Source organism: Trematomus bernacchii, unplaced genomic scaffold, assembly GCF_902827165.1.
Source record: "Trematomus bernacchii unplaced genomic scaffold, fTreBer1.1, whole genome shotgun sequence".
Taxonomy (NCBI): Eukaryota; Metazoa; Chordata; class Actinopteri; order Perciformes; family Nototheniidae; genus Trematomus; species Trematomus bernacchii.
In genome coordinates this window covers 7,560,066-7,586,470 of record NW_022987656.1, presented here as the reverse complement: position 1 = coordinate 7,586,470, position 26,405 = coordinate 7,560,066, and the positions used below count along the sequence as shown (strand labels likewise).

The 26,405-nt window shown below is 39.3% G+C and overlaps 1 protein-coding gene across 1 annotated transcript in view; it reads right to left on the bottom strand.

Moving 5' to 3' along the window:
- Positions 1-26,405, bottom strand: part of rrh (retinal pigment epithelium-derived rhodopsin homolog) — a 45,953-nt gene that overhangs the window by 9,757 nt on the left and 9,791 nt on the right. Inside the window, exons 4-5 of the mRNA XM_034135297.1 lie at positions 19,443-19,596; positions 684-852 (exon numbers count right to left, since the gene is read on the bottom strand). Of these exons, the coding sequence (XP_033991188.1) occupies positions 684-852; positions 19,443-19,596 (323 nt within the window). The remainder of the gene's footprint in view (positions 1-683; positions 853-19,442; positions 19,597-26,405) is intronic.

Below are 26,405 nucleotides of genomic sequence, written 5' to 3'. Positions count from 1 at the left end.
TAGGGAAACTTCCATCCTACATCTGCTCCCTGATCTCACGGCGAATTGTAAGTGGCTACTGCCTGAGATCGCATGCTGTGGTTTTATTAAATGTGCCAACTGCTAGGACTGTCTTAGGGAAGATAGCATTTAGATGCGCAGCTCCACTGTCCTGGAATAGTCTGCAATTGAAATGGAAACTGAGCAATCTGGTGCCACTAAATGTTTTTAAAGCTCGGTTGGATGCTACTCAGTCGGAAGCTGTTGGTACCTGTTCATGTGGATAGTTATGTAAATTGTAATCCCTGTAATGATGCTGTATGATGTCCTTTTTGTTGTTCTGTTTATGTTTTTAATGTTTCATGTGGAACCTACTTGAGCAGGTCTCCCTTGAAAAAGAGATCAATGATCTCAATGGGATACAACCTGGATAAATAAAGGTTTGAAATGAAATGAAATGAAGTAATACAGATGCAAGGGTGAAATAAGCCTGAATCCAGGGGACACATTCCCGATGCAATATCATGCTGTTGAAAACTGTACAAAGGAAGCTTTTTACAAGTAGTATATGCAGGGAAGAAAATGAAATTACTTTTAACCACTTTTTAAAACACAAAAGTTAAACTGATGGCCTATGCTATGCTAACCTAGCAGAGTGAAGAAAGAAGAGTGAGCCAGATGGCTCAGTGGGGCGCAGTGTTCACCTTGGTGACGTCCATCTGATCGGTCCAGTCCATGTTGATGCTGTCCAGTCCGTTGCTGTCTGTGTGTCTCTTCATAGTGACGGACACGTTGTAATAGCAGTACAACATGATGGACAGAGGTAGTATGAAGTTCACAACAATCACAGCCATGGTGTAAGAGATGAAGGAGCTGTGGAGGAAAAGCTAAGTTAGTTTTATCATCTAACTGACTTTGACTTGTAATAGAGTATCTTTAGACAATGATATTAATACCTTTACTTAAAAGGGACCTATCATGCAAAATGCACTTTTTGATGTCTTTTATACATAAATATGTGTCCCCGGTGCGTCGGGGAACTCACGCAGCGTCAGAAAATAAAACCCTTTCTCTTTTCCTCCGTACCCAAATCTTTTAAAAACGGGGGTACAACGAGCGGATAAAGATTTGCTGCCGATATGACGTCAAATCGGCGGCAGACCCACAGAAAGTTGCTATCAGAAACAATGCCTGACGTGTTTTGGACGTAATCCCGTCTTTGTTTACATTAGCAAGCCTCGCTAACACTCAGAGCTAACCTGTACTGTAGAGCAAATGTGTTTAAAAAACAGGAAATAAAAAAAGGAACTCACCTTGTGATAAACCCGCAAGAGAAAAAGCATTTGAGCTCCATACTGTTTCAGTAATAATCCTTGATGTGGTTTAGAACAGGATGGCGTTTTATCAGAGCGGAATTTAACTTTATCTCTGGTAGAATTCTGATCAGGCATTAGCTCCGCCTCCTCTTTTTTTTTTCTTTCAAGCTAAGGACCCAAAATCCGCGTTTCTCTAAGGGCTGCAAAAGAGGGGTATGAGCAGTATGAGGCATGGCTACAATGGGTGATCTGTTTGGTATTTTAAGCAAAAAACTTCACAGATATTGTTAGAGCCATTTTCCTTTTGTTATTATTGTCTGAATGTTAGGCTTAATAATAATATAAATTAGATTAAACTCTTGATTATCAGGTATTTTTCAGTCACACTATGGTTTAAAATGTATTAATTTAAAGGGGACCTATCATACAAAATGCACTTTTGTACATCTTTTATACATGAATATGTGTCCCCGGTGTTCCAGGGAACTCACCAAGTGTCAGAAAACACAACCCTCTCTCTTTTCCTCCATACCCAAATCTCTAAAAACGGGGCTGCAACGGATCTGATACAGACTGATCCAGATTTGAACATTTCTCTGACGTCAGGACGGAGGAGCTGACCTATCAGGGGAATGAGAGGTTGCCGTGGCATGGTAACAGCATGGTAACACGACGCTCGTAACTCGGCCCCCTCCTTTGCAGGGGGGCGTGGTCAGCTGAAGCGCATGCAAAGACAGGGTGGAGGAGAGCAAAATAGAGCGAAATGAGGCATGGCTGAAATGCATGATCTGTTTGGTATTTTGAAAAAGAAAACGTATAAATATACCTTATATAGGTATGGCCCTACAATATATTATTCAAATATAGCATGATAGGTCCACTTTAAGGCTCACTTATTTGTTATGATATGTGCGTCAGTATCACGTGCATGGGTATATGCCTATATATGGTAGGTTGGTAGGACACAGCTGATGGTGATGAGACGGGGAAGCGGAAAAGTCTTTTGACCGTGTTCTTTATGTTCTTTTTGAGACTGATAACTTTATTTTACTATGAAGCGAAGAAATGTGTCCTCCTGTTTGTATGTCATCTGGACCATTGAATAAAGCTCATCTAATTCAACAACGATCTCTGCTGAATTGTTTGGAAACAAAGAGAGGCGCGTCAAAACCATAGACTGTATATATAAATGGACGTAGGGTCCGTGACGTCACCCATAGGATTCTGCAGAGTTGCCGAGAAGAGTCTAACTCCCGCCTGCTCCAAATAAGGGCAAAGAGGCGGAGCCGAGGCGGGACCTGCTGCCTCCGAGCTGGAAGTAACAGAGCTAGCTCAAGCTAAGAAGCTAAGCTAACATGCTCCCCATCTGCACACTGCCGTCACATTTTACGTTTCTAAGGTAAGCGGACATGAAACTATTCAGCAAAACTATAAATAATAATCTAAGTTATTGAGTTTTTAGCATAATACTTCAGAATCTTAAAATCCCTTAACGTTTGAATCAGTGGCGTCGCCTGGCCTGGGCATCCGGGGCTTTAGCCCCGAATGTTTTTTCTGTAGCCCCGGACAATTCTCCCTCAATAATATAATACATTAACCGTGCTTTACGTGAACCTCATCATGACACAAGAGAGGACGGCAGCACTGTAATTTCCCGTGTTCAGTGAATGCAACAGAGGCATGACACCAGACCAATCAGAGAGTTGCATGGAAATAAACGTGTGCTTGTGTCATTCAAGCTCGGCTCTGTGTGTGTGTGTGGCAATAGCGCATTTAGTGTGATAGAGGGGGAGAGAGGGAGGGAGGGAGGGACCGGTGTCAGCATGGACCGTGTTGTTAGCATCTGGTTAGCTAGCTGCACTAACGGACATAAGGAGCTGTTTGTTCCACAACAAGCTGGAGGAGAGTCCTCTCCTCTCATACCCCTTTCACACCAACGCAACTCCGGTTCAAGCTCCGTGCTAGAGCTTTTCAGGTTCGGAACCGGTACTTCGGTTTAGCTCCGGCTCTTTTCACACCGCTCAGTGACCGACTGGTGCTGCCGCTGCTGCGTCATGACGTCACAGTTTACGTCGCTGATTTTCTCCCCAACGGAGCTCACCTCACAACAACAACGGGCCGGGGACTGCGTTGCTTTTAATCATACGAAGCCAGATTAAATTAAATAACGACTTCTCCAACCTTATACTTTTCTCCAGAGTGCCGTGGTTCATTGTTTATTAATGTGTTTCAGCGGCATTTACCGACCGCTGCAGTGCTGGCCGGCTGCTCTTCCACGAGTGTATTCTCCCGTTAGCTCCGGGTTAGCTCACACGGCTCTAAAGTATTCACTGTCTGACTGTCACACAAGCAGCTGATACATATCCCCAGTTCCCCTTAAGTGAATGTGTGTCAGTCTGAATTGACGCTGTTTGGTGTCAGTCTGAATTGACGCTGTTTGGCATCACAACTAGGGTGGCCATTTCCATAACACCAAAAAGGAGGACACTTTGGGATTATCTTTTAGTTTTTATCCTGGCTTCACTGAATCCTTCACACTCAAAACACAATAAGACTAGTGTACTAACCACAAGTTGAATGTCTATTTTCGATACTTTTGCCCTTTCCTGGCTGCTTCCAAGAGTTTTTTGTTTGTAAGGAGTCTCTGGTACATGTCTGTGCACTCAAATGTGAAGTTGACACAAATTTGCAGCTCTGCCTTGACACTGTCCACATCCAGACGATTTCTCTCATTTCTCCATACTGAGGTCATCATTGAGAACACACGTTCTGTATGGGCATTGCTACATGGGATGGAGAAGATGTAGGCGCTGACCTTCCTCAGATTCACAAGTGGGACTTCTGCTTTGGAAAACAGTTTGAGATACCGCTCCTCACTGTGGCATCCTTCCATTTCTGAAGAGCTGAGAATAGCTTCCACCATGCCATATTCCTCATAGAGTCCATCCAATGTCTTTCAGGCTGCAGGCTTGGACTGCATCACTGTATTCTCCATAGGACACAGCAGTTGTGAGGCCAAGCTTTGGCACTTTACTATGAAAGCTGTTCTCAGAGAAGTCATACCTTTCACTCACGTATTTCTTGGCTCTTTCATAGAAAACAAGAAAATCAGCCTCACATTTCTTTGCCAGATCAGGGGTTAGCTGCTTGAGTTTGTTGTTCACAGCAAAGCCAAAAAATGTGTCCTTTAACCTTCTCTCAAGTTTCCCTTTCAGTTCAGTCATTACCTTAAACACAGAGGTTATGCTGAATGATTTGGCCTCAAGTGCTTCAATGCAGTCTGAAAACACTTTCAGAATGTGACTGAGGAAGAGAAAATACATCTCAGATACTTCGTTGCCATCCTCTCCAAAGCATTTACACAAAATCTTGGAGCATTCCTCCTCACCTAGACTCTGAAAGTAGCTGGTCAGGGGTCTCCAACACTTCAGGATTCTGTCAATAGATGGCAGCAGAGACAACCATCTCGTGACAACGTGCCGCAGCAGATTGCATTCCTCCACTTCCACAAACTCGCAGAATTCCTTCAACTGCGCCGTTCTGCTAGCTGAGATGCTAAAATGGCTATACACCTTAAGCACAACATTTTCAATGTCAATATCCAAGTTGCTTGCTGCATATCTTGTTGCATTGTGCAGAATATGGGCTAAACAGTTTGCAGCGAGCACGTCTTTTTGAGCCAGTTTCAGTTTCTGATAAACACTGTTGTGTTTTCCATAGTTAACGCTGGCGTTGTCTGCTGCATATGCTGACATTTTTTTCACATCTAGTCCAGACATCTCCAGTTTAGATAGCAACTGATTTGTTATAGCTTCTGACTTTTCGTTGCTATCACTGTAAAAATCCAACAGTGCATGTTGCACGCCCTCCTCAAAGTGAAAATATCTCAGTACAATGGGGAAACACTTGATCGTACCTTTGTTTGATGCATCACTTGCCACTGAATAATGCAGTTCATTTTCTTTTATATAATCCACATGCGTCTGGACAGAGTAGCAGCACCTTTTCCTTTGCTGCTTACGTCCACATCGCAACGACACAACGTGCAAAAAGCATGGAAGTCGTCCTTTCGACTTTTTGTGAGGAATCCATGCTCTTTCGACCATTCAGGATTAAATGAAGTCTTTCGTTTCGGCATTTCTGCGGTTTAACCCTACCGCTAACTAGGTGGAGTTGGCTCATGAGCTAGTCGGCGAGGCTAACTTCACTCTGTGCCACAGTGCCCTGCCGTGAACGTGACGTCAAGAAGCACATGGCTAATTGTTTACGTTTATTAACCAATGAAATACAAGATATTTATTTGACATCGCATTCAGCCAATAATTTGTAAGACCACAAGTCTTACGGGGATATATACTTACACATAACTTATTTTTTGTATTTCTTTGTATAATTGTCTATTTTTTTTTATACCCTAAAAGTATAAAATAGGGATGACCTCAAAAGGAGGACAAATGAGCGTCCGGCTCAAGGCTGCGCCGGCAGACGGACACAGACATTGAAAACCGGACTGTCCGACCTAAAACCGGACGGATGGCCACCCTAATCACAACGCTGTTATGAAAGTTTCTCTGGTATAACATGGGTGATGTTAGCATAGCAACCGAAGCTAAACTGACTACTTGCTAAGCCGTGTTCTCCAGGCACTTTTTACCGGTGTATTTTTCATTATGATTCTACTTGTGATAGTCGGACATGACAACCTGTGCAGCCCCCCTTATGAAACAAAAATATATTGTAATATATTGGTAAATATAATACAATATATTGGATCATACATTTCCATATATGGGAAAGTAGTCCTTATATTTTTAAATATATTGCAATATATGCATGGACCATGTATGGCTATATATTGATGCATATAAAAAAAAATATATTGCAATGAAAACAAAAACTGCACTATACATTTATATGTAATAGTTTTATTGAAACACTCATTTATCTTTCATGAGTTACACAAGTTTACATAAAATTGAACAGATATTCATAAACAGTTATCTCACTTCGTTTTGTATAGTTACCCACTTTATATATGAACATATGTTTGATGGTAGCCTATATATAAAAAAAGTACAAATTGTCCATTGAATGATGGAAAATAATATACAGTTTATAAATATATATAGACACACACATATATGCACGCATATATATATGCATATATGCACGCATATATATATATATATATATATATATATATGCATATATATATTCACACATATATATAAATATATATATGCATATATGCACGCATATATATATACATATATGCACGCATATATATCTATGCATATATTACGGCCGACCGGCTATTTGGAGTGGAACGAAGCCCATCCACGGCAGACAGGCCAAACAGTATTCGAATGCGCCACTTCCGACTGATTTCGGGGAGCCCCCCCCCCCCCTCTCCAGCAATAGATTGATCTGATTGGCAGATTCAAATCTGCGTTGCTGCCTCTGTCTGTTGATTCTGTCGCTGAGTATCAAAGAGAAAGCATTCATCAGGTGCTTCGAAACGGAAAATTAAAAAGAAACGAGAGGAAAATACAGCACCAGAGTCAGGTATGTGTGTGAGCATTTAAAACTATTTTAAATTGAAATAATTCTGCATGTACACTACAAGTAGTCTAGTTGCTTAATCCGTATGTCCCGTCTCTCGGCACTACACCAGCTACATTAGCTAACGTTAGTTAAATTAGCTATGTTAGTTCCCTCGTGTATGAGTGTATAACCGGTCCGCAGCTTTGTGAACATTCAATTTCGAAGATTTTCGATGTTACAGTCAACTGAAGTCGACCCAAAACAGCCAAAAATAGCGGACCTTTAGATCGCTAACATTTTAGCATAAGTCAATGGAGTTTAACATAGCGAAAACTTGCCCCACGGCTAACGGACATTTTCTGACTGTTGACGATGATGAGCTAGTTAAGTAATGTAACCACAGTTAGTCTATGTGTTGTAAATTCCCCTTGTTCTCCTTGATCTGCATTATATCGTTCGTGTTTTAGTCAGGCACATTTAGGGACAGCTAATGTAGTGCAGCTATGGGTCCTCGAGCTGGTTACATCCATGGGTTACACATGTGCGTTCAGGACAGGAGATTATTGCGCATCGTCACATGCATAATGACCATCGTCACAGAGAGAATGCGTTCGTGAAGAATGTGAGCATATATGCAGATCTTTAGTGTTGGTAATGTTATAAGATTGTATGCATAGTGTCCTGCTGAGTCAGTGTGTTAATGAGTCTTGATGTCCCGTTTTTAGTTGCTATGTTGTTCAGGAATTGAGCTAATGCTAGCTAGTTAGCTAAATTAAGCTATTCAGATGAGATGCTAACTTAGCTTTTATTAGCCGTGTGTTTGCAACGTGTCTAATGTGTTTTAGCAACAATTAGTATTGCTGTTGCTTATTATTAATAACCATAGTCTGGTTAGTTATTGTAATTTGAACCTTATTTCTATTTCTGTGTATTTTGCAGAAACCATTCATTCATTCTCTACTCTACGTTATCATTATCATCATACTCATCAACCCATTCAACATCCTGTATGTGATTCCACATCAAGCATGATGTATTCTGTGTTGATGATCAGAACCAAGCTAATATAAAGTCCAAAGACTGTACTTCCTGTCTCCGTGTCAACTCTCTAACCGGAGTGCTGTTTTGAATAAAACGGCTCCAGCACAAACATCACAAAACACATAAGATTCCCCAATACTATGTGTTCTGATGTTAGTAACTATGTAGGCTAACATTAGTTAGGCTATGTGTTGTGGACTAATGCATTCAAGTTAGTTCACATTTTAGTTGTTATTGCCCCTGCTGACAATTGTGTGGATAATATGTAGCCTACAGTCAATGGCATTTCACATTTTGCTCTCCAGTGTATGTTATTTTAATGTTGACCCATAATACTATATATCTATATATTTTACAGGAGCATTGTTGAAATTCATAGGTCGAACTAAGCCTGCAGAACCACAAGTCAAGAGGACAGAGGAGCCAGATAGCAGTGGTGACTGAGACAGAATAAATAAGGAGAGAGGGCCCATGCAGAGAGGCAGACATCAGTAGTGAGGAATCAGACCCAAAAGACACGAGGACAGAGGAGCCAGATCGCAGTGGTGAGGAACGCACTGTCATTTAATTTCACTGTAATTTTACTTTTCACATATCACTTTATTCACTATTCAGCTTAGTTATCCTTGCCATGAAGGAATGAATGATTGAATGGATGAATGTTCTATATTATTTTAATGACAGATTGAACCACAGCAATATTGTTTTAGAGATGTTATATGTTTAACTGCTATGCCTGTCATCTCTGCTCTGTGTCAATGTGTTGTCTCCTGGGTTCTGTAGTGCCCGGAGTCTGTCTTTTTATTTTTTTCCTCCCAAACCCCATCCCCTCAGGACGCCTTTTGCCTCCTGTCAGGTCATCATTGTAATAAGAATTTGTTCTTAATTGATTTTCCTGCCTAAATAAAGGTTCTACTACTATTTATTCAGTTATTTTATTACTGGTACTGCTAATTGCATTATGCGTATTGTTGTATATTGTATATACGTATGTATTTACTACTACTACTTACAAAATCGAGGGTTGTAGCTTTGTGTCAGTACATATTTCAGGGTTTTTCTATGCCTTTGTTAATCTAAATTCTAATACTCATAGGCGACTACCACTCCTGCCGATGCCGAGGCCCAGTTCTCCCTTCCCACCACCCCAGGCTCATTGTGCTAGGTAAAACTCTCATTCAATAAAAGTAGTCTTTTAAAGGTGGGGTAGGTAATTTTGGAGAAACCAGCTCGAGTGCGCTAGAATTTGAAAATACGCACATGACCAATGAGGGCACGAGATAAGTTTGTGCACAGATGGAAGGCTGACAGGCAGGTAGGCCATCCAGTTATTTTAGCCGGGCCGGCTCAGATGATTGGTCGTGCTTTTTACAGTATTACGGCTTCCACAGATGATATTTTTTTATGGATTTTTTGTCAAAGCACTTCAGATATTCATTGCTATCGGGATGTTAAGAGCATTCCATGGAATATAACAAAAAGTGTATCTCGAGCCGGTTTCTCAAACATACCTACCCCACCTTTAAAGATGAATGCAATTACATTTAAAAAAGTTTTAAACAGAACTGTTACAGATGCAGATGCTTGGTCCAAATTCCATAAAATATACCAACCAGTAGCGCCACACTCAGACGAAAATGTACAAAGCCTATTCTTCCAATATTTGTATTCCCACATTATTCACCAAGCCAGCCCATGCTTTAATATAGATATTATGGATATTGTTATAATTCCTGCTGTCTTTTGTGAACTTCTAATTATTTGTAATTGTTCTGTTCCACAGATGCTGTAGTAAACCACCATCCAGGGACCAAGACATCAGATATAAGAACATCCATTAACACAAGAATTTGTGAGTAAAGGCACGAAAAAAACAAGATTGACGATCAAATAGGGTACAAGACTGTTTTTTTGGCCCTGTTCCGGACATTGTTTTAATGAGTGATCAGCTCATGTTTAAAGTTGTCACCAGGTGAAACAAAAAACAAGATTGTTAAATAGGATAACAGACTGCTCTTTTTGGCCCTGTATGAAATAACAATGCATCATTTATTAACTATACCTATACAAAATGTAATACATTTTCCCTTCATTATGTAATAACACCTCCTTTTGTAATAATTTGCCCATTATGTAGTAAACAAGTTCAATGCAAATATGTAATACATGTCGCCACATTTTGAAATATATTATTACATATTGCTGTGGTTATTACAAAATGAGTTGCAAACAATAACATTACAACTGTTTATTTATTTATTCAACCATGAATCATCCTTACTCATAATTTAAAAATACTTCAGTAGAATATCTTTCATTGGCCAAAACTAGATCAAGTGTTACCATATTCATTAGCCAACATGTATATCAACATCAATTTTGGGATATATTTACAGTTTGGTTATGGTTACATAATGAATATTACAGTTTTTTAAAAGGGCAACTCACGCATTTTGTAATAACCATTGCAAAATGTAATAATTTATTACAAAATGCAGGGACATTTATTTTATATTGCGTTCAGGCTGTTACAGACTGCAGCAGATTATTACAAAATGTGGGTTTTATTACATAATTACATAAAAATGTTCTTGAGTCATTACATAATGTGTTGTTTATAGGCCTTTTCTTTTATTCGTTCCTTGTCCTTCTTTTAATGAGTATTTTGATAACTGTTACACATTGATAGAAAAAAACAAATTAAGCTTCTCATTATTCAGACTCAGCTCTCAGCGCTTAAGCTTCTTTTAAATGTTGATAAAACCAAGGTAATGCTCTTTTCAAAAACTAAAAAAGACACCAGAGCCTGTTTTAGATATTGTAATTACGCAAGGAATAAAACTTGAAGTGGTTGCCTGTTACAAATACCTTGGTATCTGGCTTGATGATTGTCTCACTTTTAAACTTCATGTCAATAACCTGCTTAAAAAAACTGAGGGTTAGGCTAGGTTTCTTTTACAGGAACAAGTCCTGTTTCTCGCTTGAGGCCAGAAAAAGGCTCTGTGACCTTTTTACCTGTACTGGACTATGGTGATCTGATTTATATGAATGCACCTGCCCATTACCTGATCAAGTTAGATGCCGCCTATCACAGTGCACTGAGATTTGTGACAAACTGTAAAGTATTAACCCATCACCGTACCCTGTATGCAAGGGCAGGTTTGCCTTCACTAACTGTACGGAGGCTCAGTCACTGGTACATTTTTATATACAAAGCCATGTTAGGGAAACTTCGTTCCTACATCTGCTCCCTGATCTCACGGCGAATTGTAAGTGGCTACTGCCTGAGATCGAATGCTGTGGTTTTATTAAATGTGCCAACTGCTAGGACTGTCTTAGGGAAGATAGCATTTAGATGCGCAGCTCCGCTAACTTGGAACAGTCTGAGCAATTTGGTTCCACTAAATGTTTTTAAAGCAAGGATAGATATTATCCAATCGGAAACTGTTGGAACCTGTAAATGTTACTAGCTATGTAAACTGTAGTCACTGTAAATATGCTGTATGATGTCCTTTTTTGTTTTTCTGTTATGTTTATATGTATTCATGTGGAACCTACTTGCAGCAGGTCACCCTTGAAAAAGAGATCAATGATCTCAATGGGATTCACCTGCATAAATAAAGGTTTGAAATTAAATGAAAGATTTTTTTTATCAGAACATGCATTTCATGTTCAGAATATATGGTACGTACATGGTCTTTTATAAATCTGAATATATATATTGCATACATGTCCCCATATAATTGTGAATATATAGCGCATACATGTCCCCATATATTTGTGAATATATATAGTACATGTCCCCATATAATTGTGAATATATTCTACATATATGTCCCCATATAAAACTGAATATATAGTACATACATGTCCCCATATATTTGTGAATATATATAGTACATGTCCCCATATAAATGTTAATATATAGTAAATGTATGTTCACATATATACACAACCAATATATTATATATATTTACATATATTACTCAATATATGGAAAGCGGCAATTACTGATGTATTATCCCATATATTACAATATATTATCACAATATATTATTCAATATATATATATTGTAATATATTAACACAATATATTATTCTATATATCTTCAATATATTTTCAATATATTTTGTAGATATGAATAAATATGTTTTTCATGTTGATTATTAATCAGTATCACTTGGTGTAGCCAACAGCAAGATTTCCTTTATTAAATCTTTTCAATTAACCAGTAAATCAGAAAACAAAATAATGCAATATATTGACAGTTAATATATGGGGAAATATATTTTCTTTGCGTAAGGGCCATGTATTGATTCCATCCGATAGCTGCTATAATAACAAACAAAACGTCTGCCTGCTCTCCACAATGACCAATAACAGCGAACGGATGGTCAAAGTAAGGTACAAATAAACAGAATCACACGAAGCCTGGTTAGTGTTGCCTGACTTTATAAAGCGTGTTTTTTTTTTACAAGTGTGTGGTTGCGTTCTAGTCACTTTGCTCAGCACTACTGCTGGTTACAACTTTTATTTGCCGTACTCGCCTTAACTGTTATCTCAGGTTAATCTCGCCCCCCTCCGACGTAAGCGTGACGTATGCGGTTCTTGCTTCTACACGGACAACTTTTTGGTGCTCGAAACGAACCGGATTCCGGAGCTTAGAGGCTGCTCCGCTGCGGTGTGAACAGGAAAACCCGGTGCTTTTCAAGCACCAGCACCGAACCGGCCCCGAAACACCGTTGGTGTGAATGGGGTAACAGACTGAGAGACTCAGGTGAGCTAAAGGACTCTCTGAGTGTTTAGATAGTTAACTTTAGTCTAAGTTATCTCAGTGGGTCTCAAACGGTTTGGTCACAAATTATTCAAAAGATTATTTCCGCGTCACACCTTCATATGATCATTATAGTTATTAAAAAAAAGAGAATAAAGGAAAAACAGTTATGAAATACTATATGGCAGTAAAACAAGAATAGAGTTTAAAAGGGGAGTGATTAGTAAAATATCCATAAAGAAAAAGTACATCTGTTTACAGTTCTGCTTCATATGGGTGTTGAGAGAGGTATCCATAGATCTCATCATTTTGCTCTCAAAGTGCACCAGATTGATGCATTTAACTTCAATATTTAAAAAAAAATCTTCCCGGGGGAGCATCCCCCCGGACCCCCCTAGAGGAGGTGAGCCCCCCACTCATAAAAAATACCACTTTACCCCTGCCTATATGCCGTGAGCTGATTATCGAGCCTTCATTGTAACAGTCGCGGGTGTACTGTGTGTGTGCGTGTGGGGAGTGCAGTAAAAAATGCCACTGTAGTGCCGCCGCCACTGTGGGCTAAGCCCCGAATGTTTTCAGGTCCAGGCGACGCCCCTGGTTTGAATGCAATGTGCTAAATGCAACACTAGAATCAAGCAAATTATTAATATGTTTGCATGACATTAGTTATTTATATTTTGCTATCACTTAATTATACGTTTAATACATTTAAGTCAAGCTAAGGTACATGTGATGGTAGCTAGTTAGTGCTCTTACCTGTGAGGCTTCCTCCAAACAGCATTATAACCAGACTGTATCATTAAAACTATAAGTACCAGTTCTAGATCCTTGACTTTAGACAAACAATTCTATAGACAAAATGTATTTAAAGACCAATCTTTATTTGAATGTGCCTCTTAACCTGAGATATTAGTTATACAGTAATAGTATTGACAATCTAAAAAAACTGAGCAACTCAACAGTCAACTTTATATTTCTTATTGTCTAAAGCATTTATTATTTTCATTTTTCCCCTCTCATATTCAGTGTGGAGTGTGGACGAATTGAGACAGCGTGGTATCCAGAGAGCTGCAGAGACTTCAGGGAGAAACCTCCGTGTGATGGACGTCCTGTCTGTTGGTTTGGCCGGAGAGGACTGAGGGTCTTTCCTCAGCGAGGAGGACCAGGCCTGATGGAGGAGCCCATGCTGGGCATAGCTGATACCAACTGCACAGGCCTAGTCTGTCACTTTATTTGACTAAATGTGTTTACTTATACATTGAATAGGTTTACACCTTCTGTCCATATGTGCTTTTTTATTTAAAACATGTTTGATTAACTTTTGGTTCACATTTCAATAAATTGAATTTGTATTTGCACTCCTTTTGTCCATTATTCTTACTGAAAATGTTAGATTACACATTCACATCTGACTGAAGATTGGCCCCATTTATTTGTGACGTTTTAAACTCTGCGGTACAAGGCACAAGTGTTGTGAAGCTCATAAAGTGAGGCAAATAGAAATAATCAGCTGATGGAGTGTAGATGTGGAAATAGGTGCATTCGATCAGCTGACTTTGTTTTCACAATAAAAGTAGTTTCTTAGTGAATGTGCTGTACAGAGGCCTGTACTACGAAGCCGGATTTTCGCTTAGCCGGCTGACTTCAGGGAAAACTCGGGCTTTCCGGTCCTACGACGCTGGTTCTCTTTTTAGCGGGCTAGATCTCCATGGTAACTTATGCTGAGCGGCTAACCTCCTCGGGAGGAGGTTTGGTTGCAGGCTAAGAGATCAACTCAGTGAAAGCACCGCCTGCTGACCAATCAGAGCTCCGTGTGCGGAGTTTAAAGCGATCAAGTCATATTACAGGATAGAGGAAATACAGAAAAACTGCCGTTGCAGGAAAGACGGCCGGCAAAAATCAACTGACTGTGTGAACGTGAAAATGAATAGAATATCCCCTCCCATCTTCAGAGCAATCTGACTATTATAACATTAGCGTTAAGAAAGCTTACTTAAATATCTGCCACAACATAAGTAACCGGATCAGAGTAACACTGTGAGTGCAGACGTCGATGTGTCCCATTATCATTCATATCACATCACATCATAATGTATCATATATTTCCTTATTTGAGTCAGCTTCTTGAGCCATATCTGGCCGTGCAACACTCACAGTGTCACATACTGTATGCAGAAGTATTATTTTAAGCAACACATTAAGTTGACGAAACACTCGAGTCAAATTCTCCTAATTAAAGTCAGATCCACTCGTGTCTTGGACGGGGCAGTGATTTCATAAACCTGTTAATGTACGCATTCAAACGCTTTTTCTTTTACCAGCTGTATTCACCTTGCAGGTGCAGCTATGTGGCTTTTATCCTGGATAAAGTGTTTAAGTCATGGATGTTTAAAGTTTAACTTCTTCATATTTGACTAATATTAAAGTTCACTTTTCATTCAGAAGTATGACGCTGCGCTGTCAGTACGCTTGTCCGTGTTTGAGATTGGTCGAATGCTCCAAATACCACCCCTTTCATGTGAACGCGCACCTAACTAGATAGGACACGGCTGGCTTGAGCGATCCACTTGATAACCAGCGTCGTAGTACAGTTTAGCCAGAGCGAGTATGTTTTGGATTTGGCCAACCGGCTAACTCAAACATATCCAGGTTAGGAAAATCCGGCTTCGTAGTACAGGCCTCTGGTCTTAAAATCTCATAACATCAGCTTTTAATTTTCCTCTTGATGTTCTTCTTGACCCTCAGAGAAGGAGAAAATGTTGAGTCATGTCTTTCAGGCATGTCCTTTCCTAACAAAAATTACAGGAAACATAAAACATATTATTATTGTGTCATTTATGAAAGAGGTGTGTTTGTGTGTTTAGGGCCTGTAGATATAATTATTTTTATATGTTTTGTATGTTTTTTTTTTATTTCAACAGTGAGCTACAAAGACAATCAGATTATGAATGAACAGTATGAAATGCATCAACATTGAAATATATTTTATTATCAAAATAATATTGAACTGTTATCAAAACGTAGTGCAACTGTAGAAGCTTGCTCTGTTGTCTCACTGAAAGAATAACTTTTACCACGTTTTTACAGACAATATTGAGAGATAAATAGCAGTTCTCACTATGTGTTAAATAGCTTTGCTTTCAATACATTAAATTAGAAAGCTGACAAGTCATATTGCTTGTTAACATCTAAATGTAACCTTTTGCATGGAAAAAACCCTCAACTTAACTGATGTGTAGGTGATCTAGTATTTAGTATTGTTTAATGGAATGTATATCAGTGTATTAAAGTCAATACTTCATTTATTTAAACCAATATCTTTCTTGATTCTTTGTACAGTATGAAAAAAGAGTATTTGTACCTGTGCTGAAGTTCACTGCTGTGAGGAGTCCAGTTCTGTCTCTCACTCTCTGGTCCAGCCTGTCTGCATCACCTGGACATTTTAAACAAACAGATATATATGTAAAGTACCATGTGTACAAACAATATAACTTATTCTCTTCTGTTGAACATGTTGGATTGTGTATTGCCCGAGTCAGGGTCCTTTTTATTTTACTGTAACTTTGGAAGTTGTGTTACCAATGCTTACTATTTATTTTATACCAATTTGGTAATGCAATTAATAAAAACAACAAGGTTTGGGTTCGTTCTTCAGATGACTGTGATGTTAACGTGTAAGCTCAATAATGAACTCCAGCTCAACCAACCATATTGTAATATCGAAGTAATCATCTTGAAATATGACATTAATAATTGTAATATACACACATCTTATTGTGAGGTTGATTTCACATACACTACTTCGACGTTAGCTTGTCTACATACTCGAGCATAGCCAATTTAAATTAACCTTAGCGATGCATAAAGTTCCCTACATAATAACATATCTCTCTACAGTTACAAGGATGACCTTATTTTATCAACCTCAAACAGAAGCCGTTTGTTCTACAGTATTATCCCACTTAACGCTTAACACTTGTCTATTTCGTTTTAACCTTTATATATACGGTCTATGGTTTTAACTTGGAGGCTACGATTAGCATCGTTAGCACCGATGTAGCTACCACACGCTTACACGCTAACACATTCATTATGTAGCTGATTAAAATCATAAACACATAAATAAAGTACTCAAATTTCACTTACCGCAAAACGGCATTCATGCACCATCTGTTTTAACCGCAGAGCGAGTCACAATAGTCCGATATATAAGCATGAAGAACAAACAAACACAGCCGGGGTCAAGTTGTGTTCCCTGGATGAACTGAGCATGGAGAGTCCCCGTAGCTTCACGGAGCAGGGAGCAGGCAGCTAGCAGAGAGACAAGAAGCTAACAGCAGCAGTCACTTGACAGAGCTGTCAGTCAATGTGACCACGCCCTAATTTATGCAAAAACTTTAAGACCTAATATAAATAAAAGGGTTGCGTTAGAAAACAATTCACTCACAGATTCATAATCATGAAGGTGGAATCTAACTATATCTATAATAATATTTATTGGATCCATGGGTAGAAACATGTTTTTTTAGGCTGTAAAATTGGGCATTTTAACATGGGGGTCTATGGAAATTGCTCCTTACTGCAGTCAGCGCCTATCGGCCAATATATGAACTGCAGTTTGTGGCACTTCCGTATTGGCGTCCCGGCTCTTCCCCAGAGTTTGCCGCTTGGTCAAAACCCACAACCCCGACAGAGGTGGCTATTAAATGTAGACTAGGATTAAAACGCCACCACAGATATGTTTTGTATAGGTATGGCCCTACAATATATTTTTCCAATATAGCATAATAGGTCCACTTTAAAGGTAGGGTAGGTAAGTTTGAGAAACCGGCTCGAGATCGCTAGAATTTGAAAATACACAACCGGAGAAAATCTGCCACTTCCTTATAGAGCCCCTCCTCCAACACACACGAACGCGCACATGACCAATGAGGGCACGAGATAAGTTTGTGCACAGATGGAAGGCTGACAGGCAGGTAGGCCATCCAGTTATTTTAGCCGGGCCGGCTAAAATGATTGGTCGTGCTTTTTACAGTATTACGGCTTCCACAGATGACATTCTTTTATGGATATTTTGTCAAAGCACTTAAGATATTCATTGTTATTGGGATGTTAAGAGCATTCCATGGAATATAACAAAAAGTGTATCTCGAGCCGGTTTCTCAAATTTACCTACCCTACCTTTAAGTAATGGCGCGTTTCCACTACAGCGCGGAGCACGGTTTAAGAGGGCTGTGACGTCAGCGGCCCGTCTTTGGTTGCGTTTCCACTTGGCCTAGTACCGGCCGGCGGGTCCTAATTCACAGTTTTTCTGGCCTCATAAAATCGTGGGTCCAGGGCCAGAGACAACGAGGCTGAGTCGGGCTGAGTATGCTAAACTAGAGAGAGCATCGCTGGCAAGGGGGCTACAACTACAACAAGATGGACATATTTGACCGTGATTTAATTGTAATACACGTTTCAAAATGATGCCGAAGTAACAACATACTGATACCGGTTAGTAAAAACCATGAATTAATGCTTTGTCAAGTCTGCAGACAGACGGCAGGCGAAAAACCTTTTAAAATGCGTGTGTTCTAAATGGAGATTGGCTAAGCTAACGCAGTATATGCTCCGACCGTCCACACTCACAACAACGGCCTATACAGACATAAATAAAGCAGCGACTGTATTCACCATGACACAGGCAGTCTGTGGTTTGTACTTGTTTAACTTTTGTCTAGTTTCTGAACATATATGAGGAGCTGTGAGCTCTGAGTGCTAACAGCTAACGGCTGTGTTGTTTTTCTGGGGTTCTCTGAAGATCACGTCACGGCTCCGCCTACACTGCGTTACTATAGATACTACCCCAGTTCCTAAACTGTAATGGAAATGCGCCATAAAGTGAGCCAGTCCTAACGAGGCCCAGCCATACCGAGCGGGGCCGAGCGAGGCCGTGTAGTGGAAACGCGCCATAAGAGTACTTATTTCAACGCTGGTTGCCTATCATAGCCTTGCATCCACCTGACCTCCTGTACACCTACACTTTATTCCCTCATTTTTCTTTCTGTTACGCTCCATTCCATTCTGGTCTGTTTTGTTTTGTTTTGCCTTGCCTGCATTAAACCTTATACATTTGTATCTTTTATTAACAGTGTTTGCCTCATTTGGGTCAACCTTCCCCAAATTCCATATTATACATGTACATTTGTTTACTTTATTCTAAACAACTATTTGCCTTGTTGCATTGGCTAAAGTGACATAGACTTTTAGAATTTTAAACAATACAAAATTCACTTTACTGCAATAAACAGTCACACACTATAATACTAGAGTAATTCTGAAACAAATATGTGCCTGTTATAACAGAAGAGTGTATGCCTGTTCATGGTGTTGTGTGACTGAGGCCCCTAATCAGATGATCATTCAAAGGGCTTAAGCTTAGACATTCTTTACATTTCAGCAGCCTAACCGTTAAATGTATATTTAGAAGTAAACCTTGTCTGGATGGAACCGTTTTAACAGATTTATTATGAAATATCGTTTTTCTCTTAAAAGGTTTAGTTATATGTTTATTTTGTGTATATTAATTTACTGCCTTTTGGTCATCAGATTTGCTAAGGACCCACAATTGTTATGGGTGAGATGCAATCATTTCATAACCCTAACGTTAAACCCAAACCCTAGCCCACAGTAGCAGCAGGAGTATTTGTGTCGTCATTGTTGGTGAGTAATTCTCCTGGTAGTATTAAAAGAAGAATGTCATGGGTAAAGTACTCAATACATTGTGCAGTGTAGTGAAACTCACGCATCATTGTTCCTCCAGTTGATGGTGCATGTGGCTCCAGTGGGGTCAGGGGCATAAGAAGCCCACCCCACCACCGGCATGGAGGACCAGAACACAGCATTGAGCCACGCTGCCAGAATAATTAGGTTGTACGATTGCATCGTCATTTTCTGTCCTGGAGAGAGAAAGGACATTGATATCAACTCCAGGATTTATTAAAGAGCTGTTGAATAACTCTAAGATACTGCCAACTGAGTATGTGGAATGTATTACAAAATGATATATGTGTGTGAGAGGTATTGCTGCTTGTAGCCTGCTTGATAACAGCGGATCCAAACAACGTTGTGCTCCTTCTGGTCTTGAGCATCACTCCCAACACGAGTTGCCTCCCTTAGCCCTGCTCAGACAGAACCCAGCAGCCCAACTGGTCTTCACCCTCCCTAAGTTCTCCCACACTACACAGCTTCTTCTCTCCCTTCACTGGATACCAGCAGCTGCCCTAAACCGCTTCAAGACACTTCAAGGTACTGGTCCACTAGTGATGTGTCGGTCGCGAACGAGCCGATTCTTTTGAACGGCTCTTTGGTACGAACGAGGGGAACCGAGTCGTACTTGGTGAGAGCCGTTCTTCTTATCGTTCAATCAAAGTTGGTCCGCACTCACTGCCTGCCAAAATTCACTCGCCTTTTAAAAAGCTTGATTTTGTTCCCCAAACGTATTCTGTGAAGACCCGCCCCTACTCTGATTTGTAGGTTTCAGCACGAGGAGTTAGGTGGGGTGGGTCTTAACGGAATACGCGAGAGAGAGAAGTCATAACAAGTGGTACTGGACAGATAGACGACGTGTTTTTCGGATGTAAAATGAGCCAAACGCGAAAACGCAGCAGCATTTGGATGCACTTCAACCAAAACCCAGGCAGTGATAAAGCGCACCATTTGTAAAGGCAAAATATCCTTTAAAGCAGGGTCAACAAATAATCTCCATCGCCACTTAAAAACACACTACTAATATTAAGAGTTGCGTGAATTTCATTCAAGGCAAGGCAACTTTATTTACTTAACACATGCAGAGGGTAAATTCAAAGTACATTCACTGACATGAATGACATGGATATGGCGCCACCTTGTGTCATGTTTACAATGCAGATTATTGACATTAGGTCTGGCAATGCAGTCAATCATTATCCTGGTGATTATTTCGCAGATAAACCTAGTAACCCCGCCCCCTTTTTAAAAAAACGGCTCTTTTGAACGGCTCTTTTGAACGGCTCTTTGAAAGGAACGGAGCCATAAGATCCGGCTCCCTTCAAAGAGCCATAATTCCCATCACTATGGTCCACTCAACCTGGTCTCACCAGAATGCGTGACTCCACCACGACTCCTTAACACCGCAGTGCGTGGTGGAGTCACGAACTTTGCTACATTTACGTGTCTGCACCACGCAAACAACCCCAATGTAAAGTGAATGAGGCTCCTTTGTCGTGGTGCACACACGCATTTCTACAACGTCCAGCAGTGAGCTTTTATTCTATAAAACGTTTGTAAAATCAACTTTATAGCTTGTAGTAACTCACGGGAGGCTTCTTTTATTTTATTTGTATTCATAATAATTTTTATTTTTCGTCAGAATGTATTATGGTGCATTAGTTACGAATTTTTGTTCTCAAAAAACAGTGCATTGTGTGTAATACAACTGTGATTTTTATTAAATGAGTTAGTTTTTAAGGAAGGCCAGAGCTTCAGCTGTGTCAAATAAACTGTTCCCTTTAGTTAATGTTATTTAAAAGATAATTATATTTGATCATGTCCCCTTTATTGTATTACGGACGCAGAGAGCAATGTGAGCGTCCATTCCCATTGGATAACGGAGGATTTTACGCCCGGAAGTAAGTATTCTCCTTACTGTCGATTGATTTTACAGTGATATCTGCACTACTCATCAACTCAAAAACACCAGATTATCCTTGTTAATTACACAACATTGATTGGTTTAAATTGTGTACAATGCTTTTGTAATTTTCCCCTTCGATTCGGAGAAACAAATATTTGTTCAGAGTTTAGGATGGCCGAAGACCCTACACTACCCAGAATCCTCAGCTATTGTTCCGCTTTGCCTCAAGCTCTGTGATTGGTTGACCTCCAACTGCATTCCATATGAAAAAAACGTTTCGTAAAAGATCAAATCATACTTTATTCAGCAGTGCTTGCTTTACTCTTTGAAAGTCATCACATGAATGCATTGTAATGAATGGTTTGGCTGCATTAAACATTACACATCTGTCGTAGTTCTTTATTTATCTACAGAGATCGGGATAGAATAGACTGGAAACTATTCTTTTACCGTTCTGTTTTAATTTCACAATAAAGTTAGTAGTAATAATTTGTTTTGATATTATTGTTTTTTATTAACTACTAGACCGCTGGGTCATGTTAAGACCATCTTTTCTGTGTTGCTGTGGGTTTTTTACATCGCTTTTGTGTTACAAATATCAAAACAATAACAGAATATATCCGTCGTAAACTAAACCGGAAACAGCAGTATATTTTATTTTGTTAACACTGTAAACTTGACAGCTTTTTAACCCGCACCTCCTACTGGTTAAAGCACGTTATTACACGTTTAGAGTAATTGCAATGCAGGTAGATTGTGTTGCTTTTTAATGACTGTTTTAAAATGCCTTTTTCTTAATGTCTTTCATTTTTGTAAAGCACTTTTGAATGTGTTATATTTGATGAAAACATTTAAATATTAAGAGTACATACTCTTAATATAGTGGGAAAGTGGAAGGTCAATGATATAAATAATATAGAATAGAAAATATCAAGAAGATACTGTAAGTGATCTCTACAATTAAACAGTTTAGTGCCTGATAGGGGGATGTGCAAAACAGACAAACTAATAAGGCTTTATTTAAACATTAAAGAATACTTTAGGTTAAGGTCTTCTTTTAAATAAGAAAAAAGCTTTGGGGGTATCTACAGATATTAAGCCTGATAAAGTACTTAACGTCTAATATATTGCATGGTTTGTTTTGGAACTTGACAATCAACTTTCCTGCAATGTTAACTATGTTGAAGCACTTATTTTAACTGATATTATACATATGAATTATACTCTTATAAGATGTATGTAGATAGTATAAGAAATATGCAGAATATGTTTAATGGTGGAGGTACACAGATATCGATAGATGTCTTGTAATGCACTGTTGAGGAACCTGTGACCCAAGTTTTTCATTCATTGCATAACTACACCGTAGTTGTGTATATGATATGTCAATAAACCTTAGAAAATCTTGAAATCTTGAAAGGGATGTGCAAAATAGTACTTATATTATATACAGTTTTTAATTAACTATTAGTAGAGAATAACGAGTAATGAATATACCTTATAGGGATCTGCAGATAAATATTTTGTCTTCTCAAGCACCCACTACCAAATATCTCGCCTGATTGTTGGCACTTGACAATCACCTTCACTGAATTTTACTCAGGTGTAACTAAAGTCTGATTTAAGGGTTGTTTATATTTCACATCATTAATCCAAATCTGTAAAGTAACTAAAATAAATGTAGTGGAGTAAAAATACCAGGTTAACCTTAAAGAAAGCCTTCAGGATTATAAAAGACCCCCATCACCCCAGCCACAAACTGTTCTGTCTGCTGCCGTCTGGCAGGCGGTACCGCAGCATCCGGACTAAAACCACCAGACTCAGGGACAGCTTCATCCCACAGGCCATAAGACTATTAAACACCTGAACTTTGAAACAACATCCATAACATTCATCTGGCTGCTACTTAGAAATTATTTATCTAATATATCATATTCCAATCACTTGTATATAGACTCCTATTGCACTATTTCACTTTTTACTATTTTACTATTTTTCTTTTTGTATTTACTTGCACTATTTTTTCTGTGTATCTGTTTTATTGTGTTGCACTGTTGGAGGAGCCTGTGACCTAAGGGGGGGGGAGGGGGGTAGGACACGTTCTAAGCACATGGTGTAGTCCCATAGCTGAGGATTCTGGGTAGTGTAGTGTCTTCTGCCATCCACACACTCCGAAAAAATATTTGTTTCTCCGAATCGAAAGGGGGAAATACAAAAGCATTGTACACAATGTAAACCAATCAATGTTGTGTAATTAACAAGGATAATCTGGTGTTTTTGAGTTGATGAGTAGTGCAGATATCACTGTAAAATCAATCGACAGTAAGGAGAATACTTACTTCTGGGTGTAAAATCCTCCGTTATCCAATGGGAATGGACGCTCACATTGCTCTTTGGGTCCGTAATACAATAAAGGGGACTTGATCAAATAGGAATATAATTATCTTTTAAATAACGTTAACTAAAGGGAACAATCTATTTGACACAGCTGAAGCTCTGGCCTTCCTTAAAAACGAACTAATTTAATAAAAATCACAGTTGTATTACACACAATGCACTGTTTTTTGAGAACAAAAATTGGTGAATAATGCACAATAATACATTCTGACGAAAAATAAAAATTATTATGAATACAAATAAAATAAAATAAGCCTCCCGTGAGTTACTACAAGCTATAAAGTAGATTTTAAAAACGTTTTATAGAATAAAAGCTCACTGCGGGACGTTGTAGAAATGCGTGTGTGCACCACGACAAAGGAGCCTCATTCACTTTACATTGGGGTTGTTTGCGTGGTGCAGACACGTAAATGTAGCAAAGTTCGTGACTCCACCACGCACTGCGGTGTTAAAGAGTCGTGGTGGAGTCACGCATTCTGGTGAGACCAAGCCCCCAGGAAGTGCGCCGGACTCAGATGAAAATATTCGTGCTGGCCAAACGGCGGTACTACACTTCCTTTTGGTTGCCAGGCCCGGAAACACTTTTTCCCATTGACTTACATGGGGAAAGAGTGGTCTGTAAATCGTTGGATAATTTTTTTTAAACTAAATAAACTACCCAGTATGAACACTTGTATAGCCCTTATTAAAAACATTAGTTCCTCAAGTTGTAAAAATGTGCTAATAACGTTATTCTGAGAGTTATTTCCCTCTGCATTATGAACGCGCATCTAACCCACGGGACCGCGCCGCCCGGCACGTTCATGTTACGTGTTCAGCACTACATGCGTTTATCTTTACCCATGGATGTACAATAAGAACGGACCCATATCGCCTTACTGCCAGCCCACGGAGCTGTAATAATGGATATATTGCACATGTTTGCTGTAATTCATCATTTGTAAAATATTATACTACATGGGCTGTATGATTAAATCTTGTACCGTAAATGTTGTATTAAATAAAGTTAATATTACCGACGTAGATTAACGTCCCTGTAGCTTCTTATTGCACTAAGAAGCTTATTGCACTGTATATATATACATATATATATATATATATATATATACAGTGCAAGAATTATTTCATGCTAAATGAAGCTCTGTTGCTTGGATATCACTAGATCCTGTTACAGCGTAATATAAAAGTACATAACGATTGATGTGTAAATTAGCATAATTACTAGCTAACCGCTAGCTGCTAACTGCCGCCTCGTTAATATCAAATCTATCATAATAACAAACCATTACCATGCTGTCATGAACGTGCGGTGCTGTTACGTGTACGCAAATTGACGTGCTTGATGTGAACGAGCATTTTGGGGGGCATGGTTAAAGTTGCGCATGCGCTATGAGCGCACATACGGGTACTTCTCAGGCATGCCGGGTAATCTGTGACGTTTCGCTCTCTCAAAAATTGGGCCATTTTATCATCATGCGCGAATGAGCAACTCTCATAGGAATTAATGAGGCCCCCCCTCCCACGCTGTATCCAGTTCTTATTATACATCCATGGTCAGACCAGGTTGGGTCCACTGCACTGTGAATGGTAGTGATGGCGAGATGAAGCCTTATGAAGCTTTGAAGCTTTCCAGCCAATTGGTTCGCAAAAGGGTTCATCTCATGAGGCTTCATCATGGGCTTCATTTGAACACAAACCCCCCTGTTGGTCAAAGTGTGTAAAACAGGCAGATTTGACATCTCAATAGTGTACTCTATCTCATACCGAGTTCCCAATGAGTAAAGCCTTAGAATAACTCTTAACAACGAACATAAAATCATATTTTCATGTTAACAATATTGTTTTTATTCCAGTTGAATGATTGTGATTGAAAAGCCTAAGGAGGCTGGTAAACATTGCAAAGAGGGATTTGTATTCCTTAATAATATTCATAAACATAACCATGTTGTAGCCTGAGAAAGGCTAAACCATATCAAAGAATACATTTATTAACTACATTATCTCATTTAGCTGTAGCTTTTATAAACAACAAAAAAGACGTATTGTTCAGTCGTTGAACCAGGGACCCTGCGGTCGTGAGTCAATTGCTTTCCAGCTGAGCCACAGCCCGTACACTGAATCTCCCTGAAAACACTCCATCGTATTTATTCCTGTATTTATTCATGTTCCTACATTTATTTATGCTTATATCTATTTATACTTATGACATGTTCCGACCTCTATATAAGTGAGGGTCTAAGCTCTTTTAATTCCATCGTGTCACCAGCGGACCCGGGTACAGGAGGGGTAATATGGTTCTTATTATACATCCATGGGCATTATGAGCGTTGTGGTTCAACGGTTCAACCGATCTGAATCGCTTTCTGAAGCAGTCACGTGGTATCGACAGGCAGCGAGGCTTCGTTTGTCATCGATGACGTCACTGGCCCAAAACGATACAAGCCTCGATACATGCTTCACAAAAAGCTTCGGGGATTACTCGACACACGCTCCGAAGCCTCGGCGCAATACGTAACATCACTAGTGAATGGAACAGGCCCCTCCTACATTCAGGACATGGTTGAACCACAAACAAGGTTTGGCTTATTGAAAGCTAATGTACTTGCATGATTCTTCGAGTTTGCATCATCATGGTTGATTGCACTTGTTGAAAGTTGCTTTGGATGAAAGCATGTGCTAAATGCAATGTAATAACAT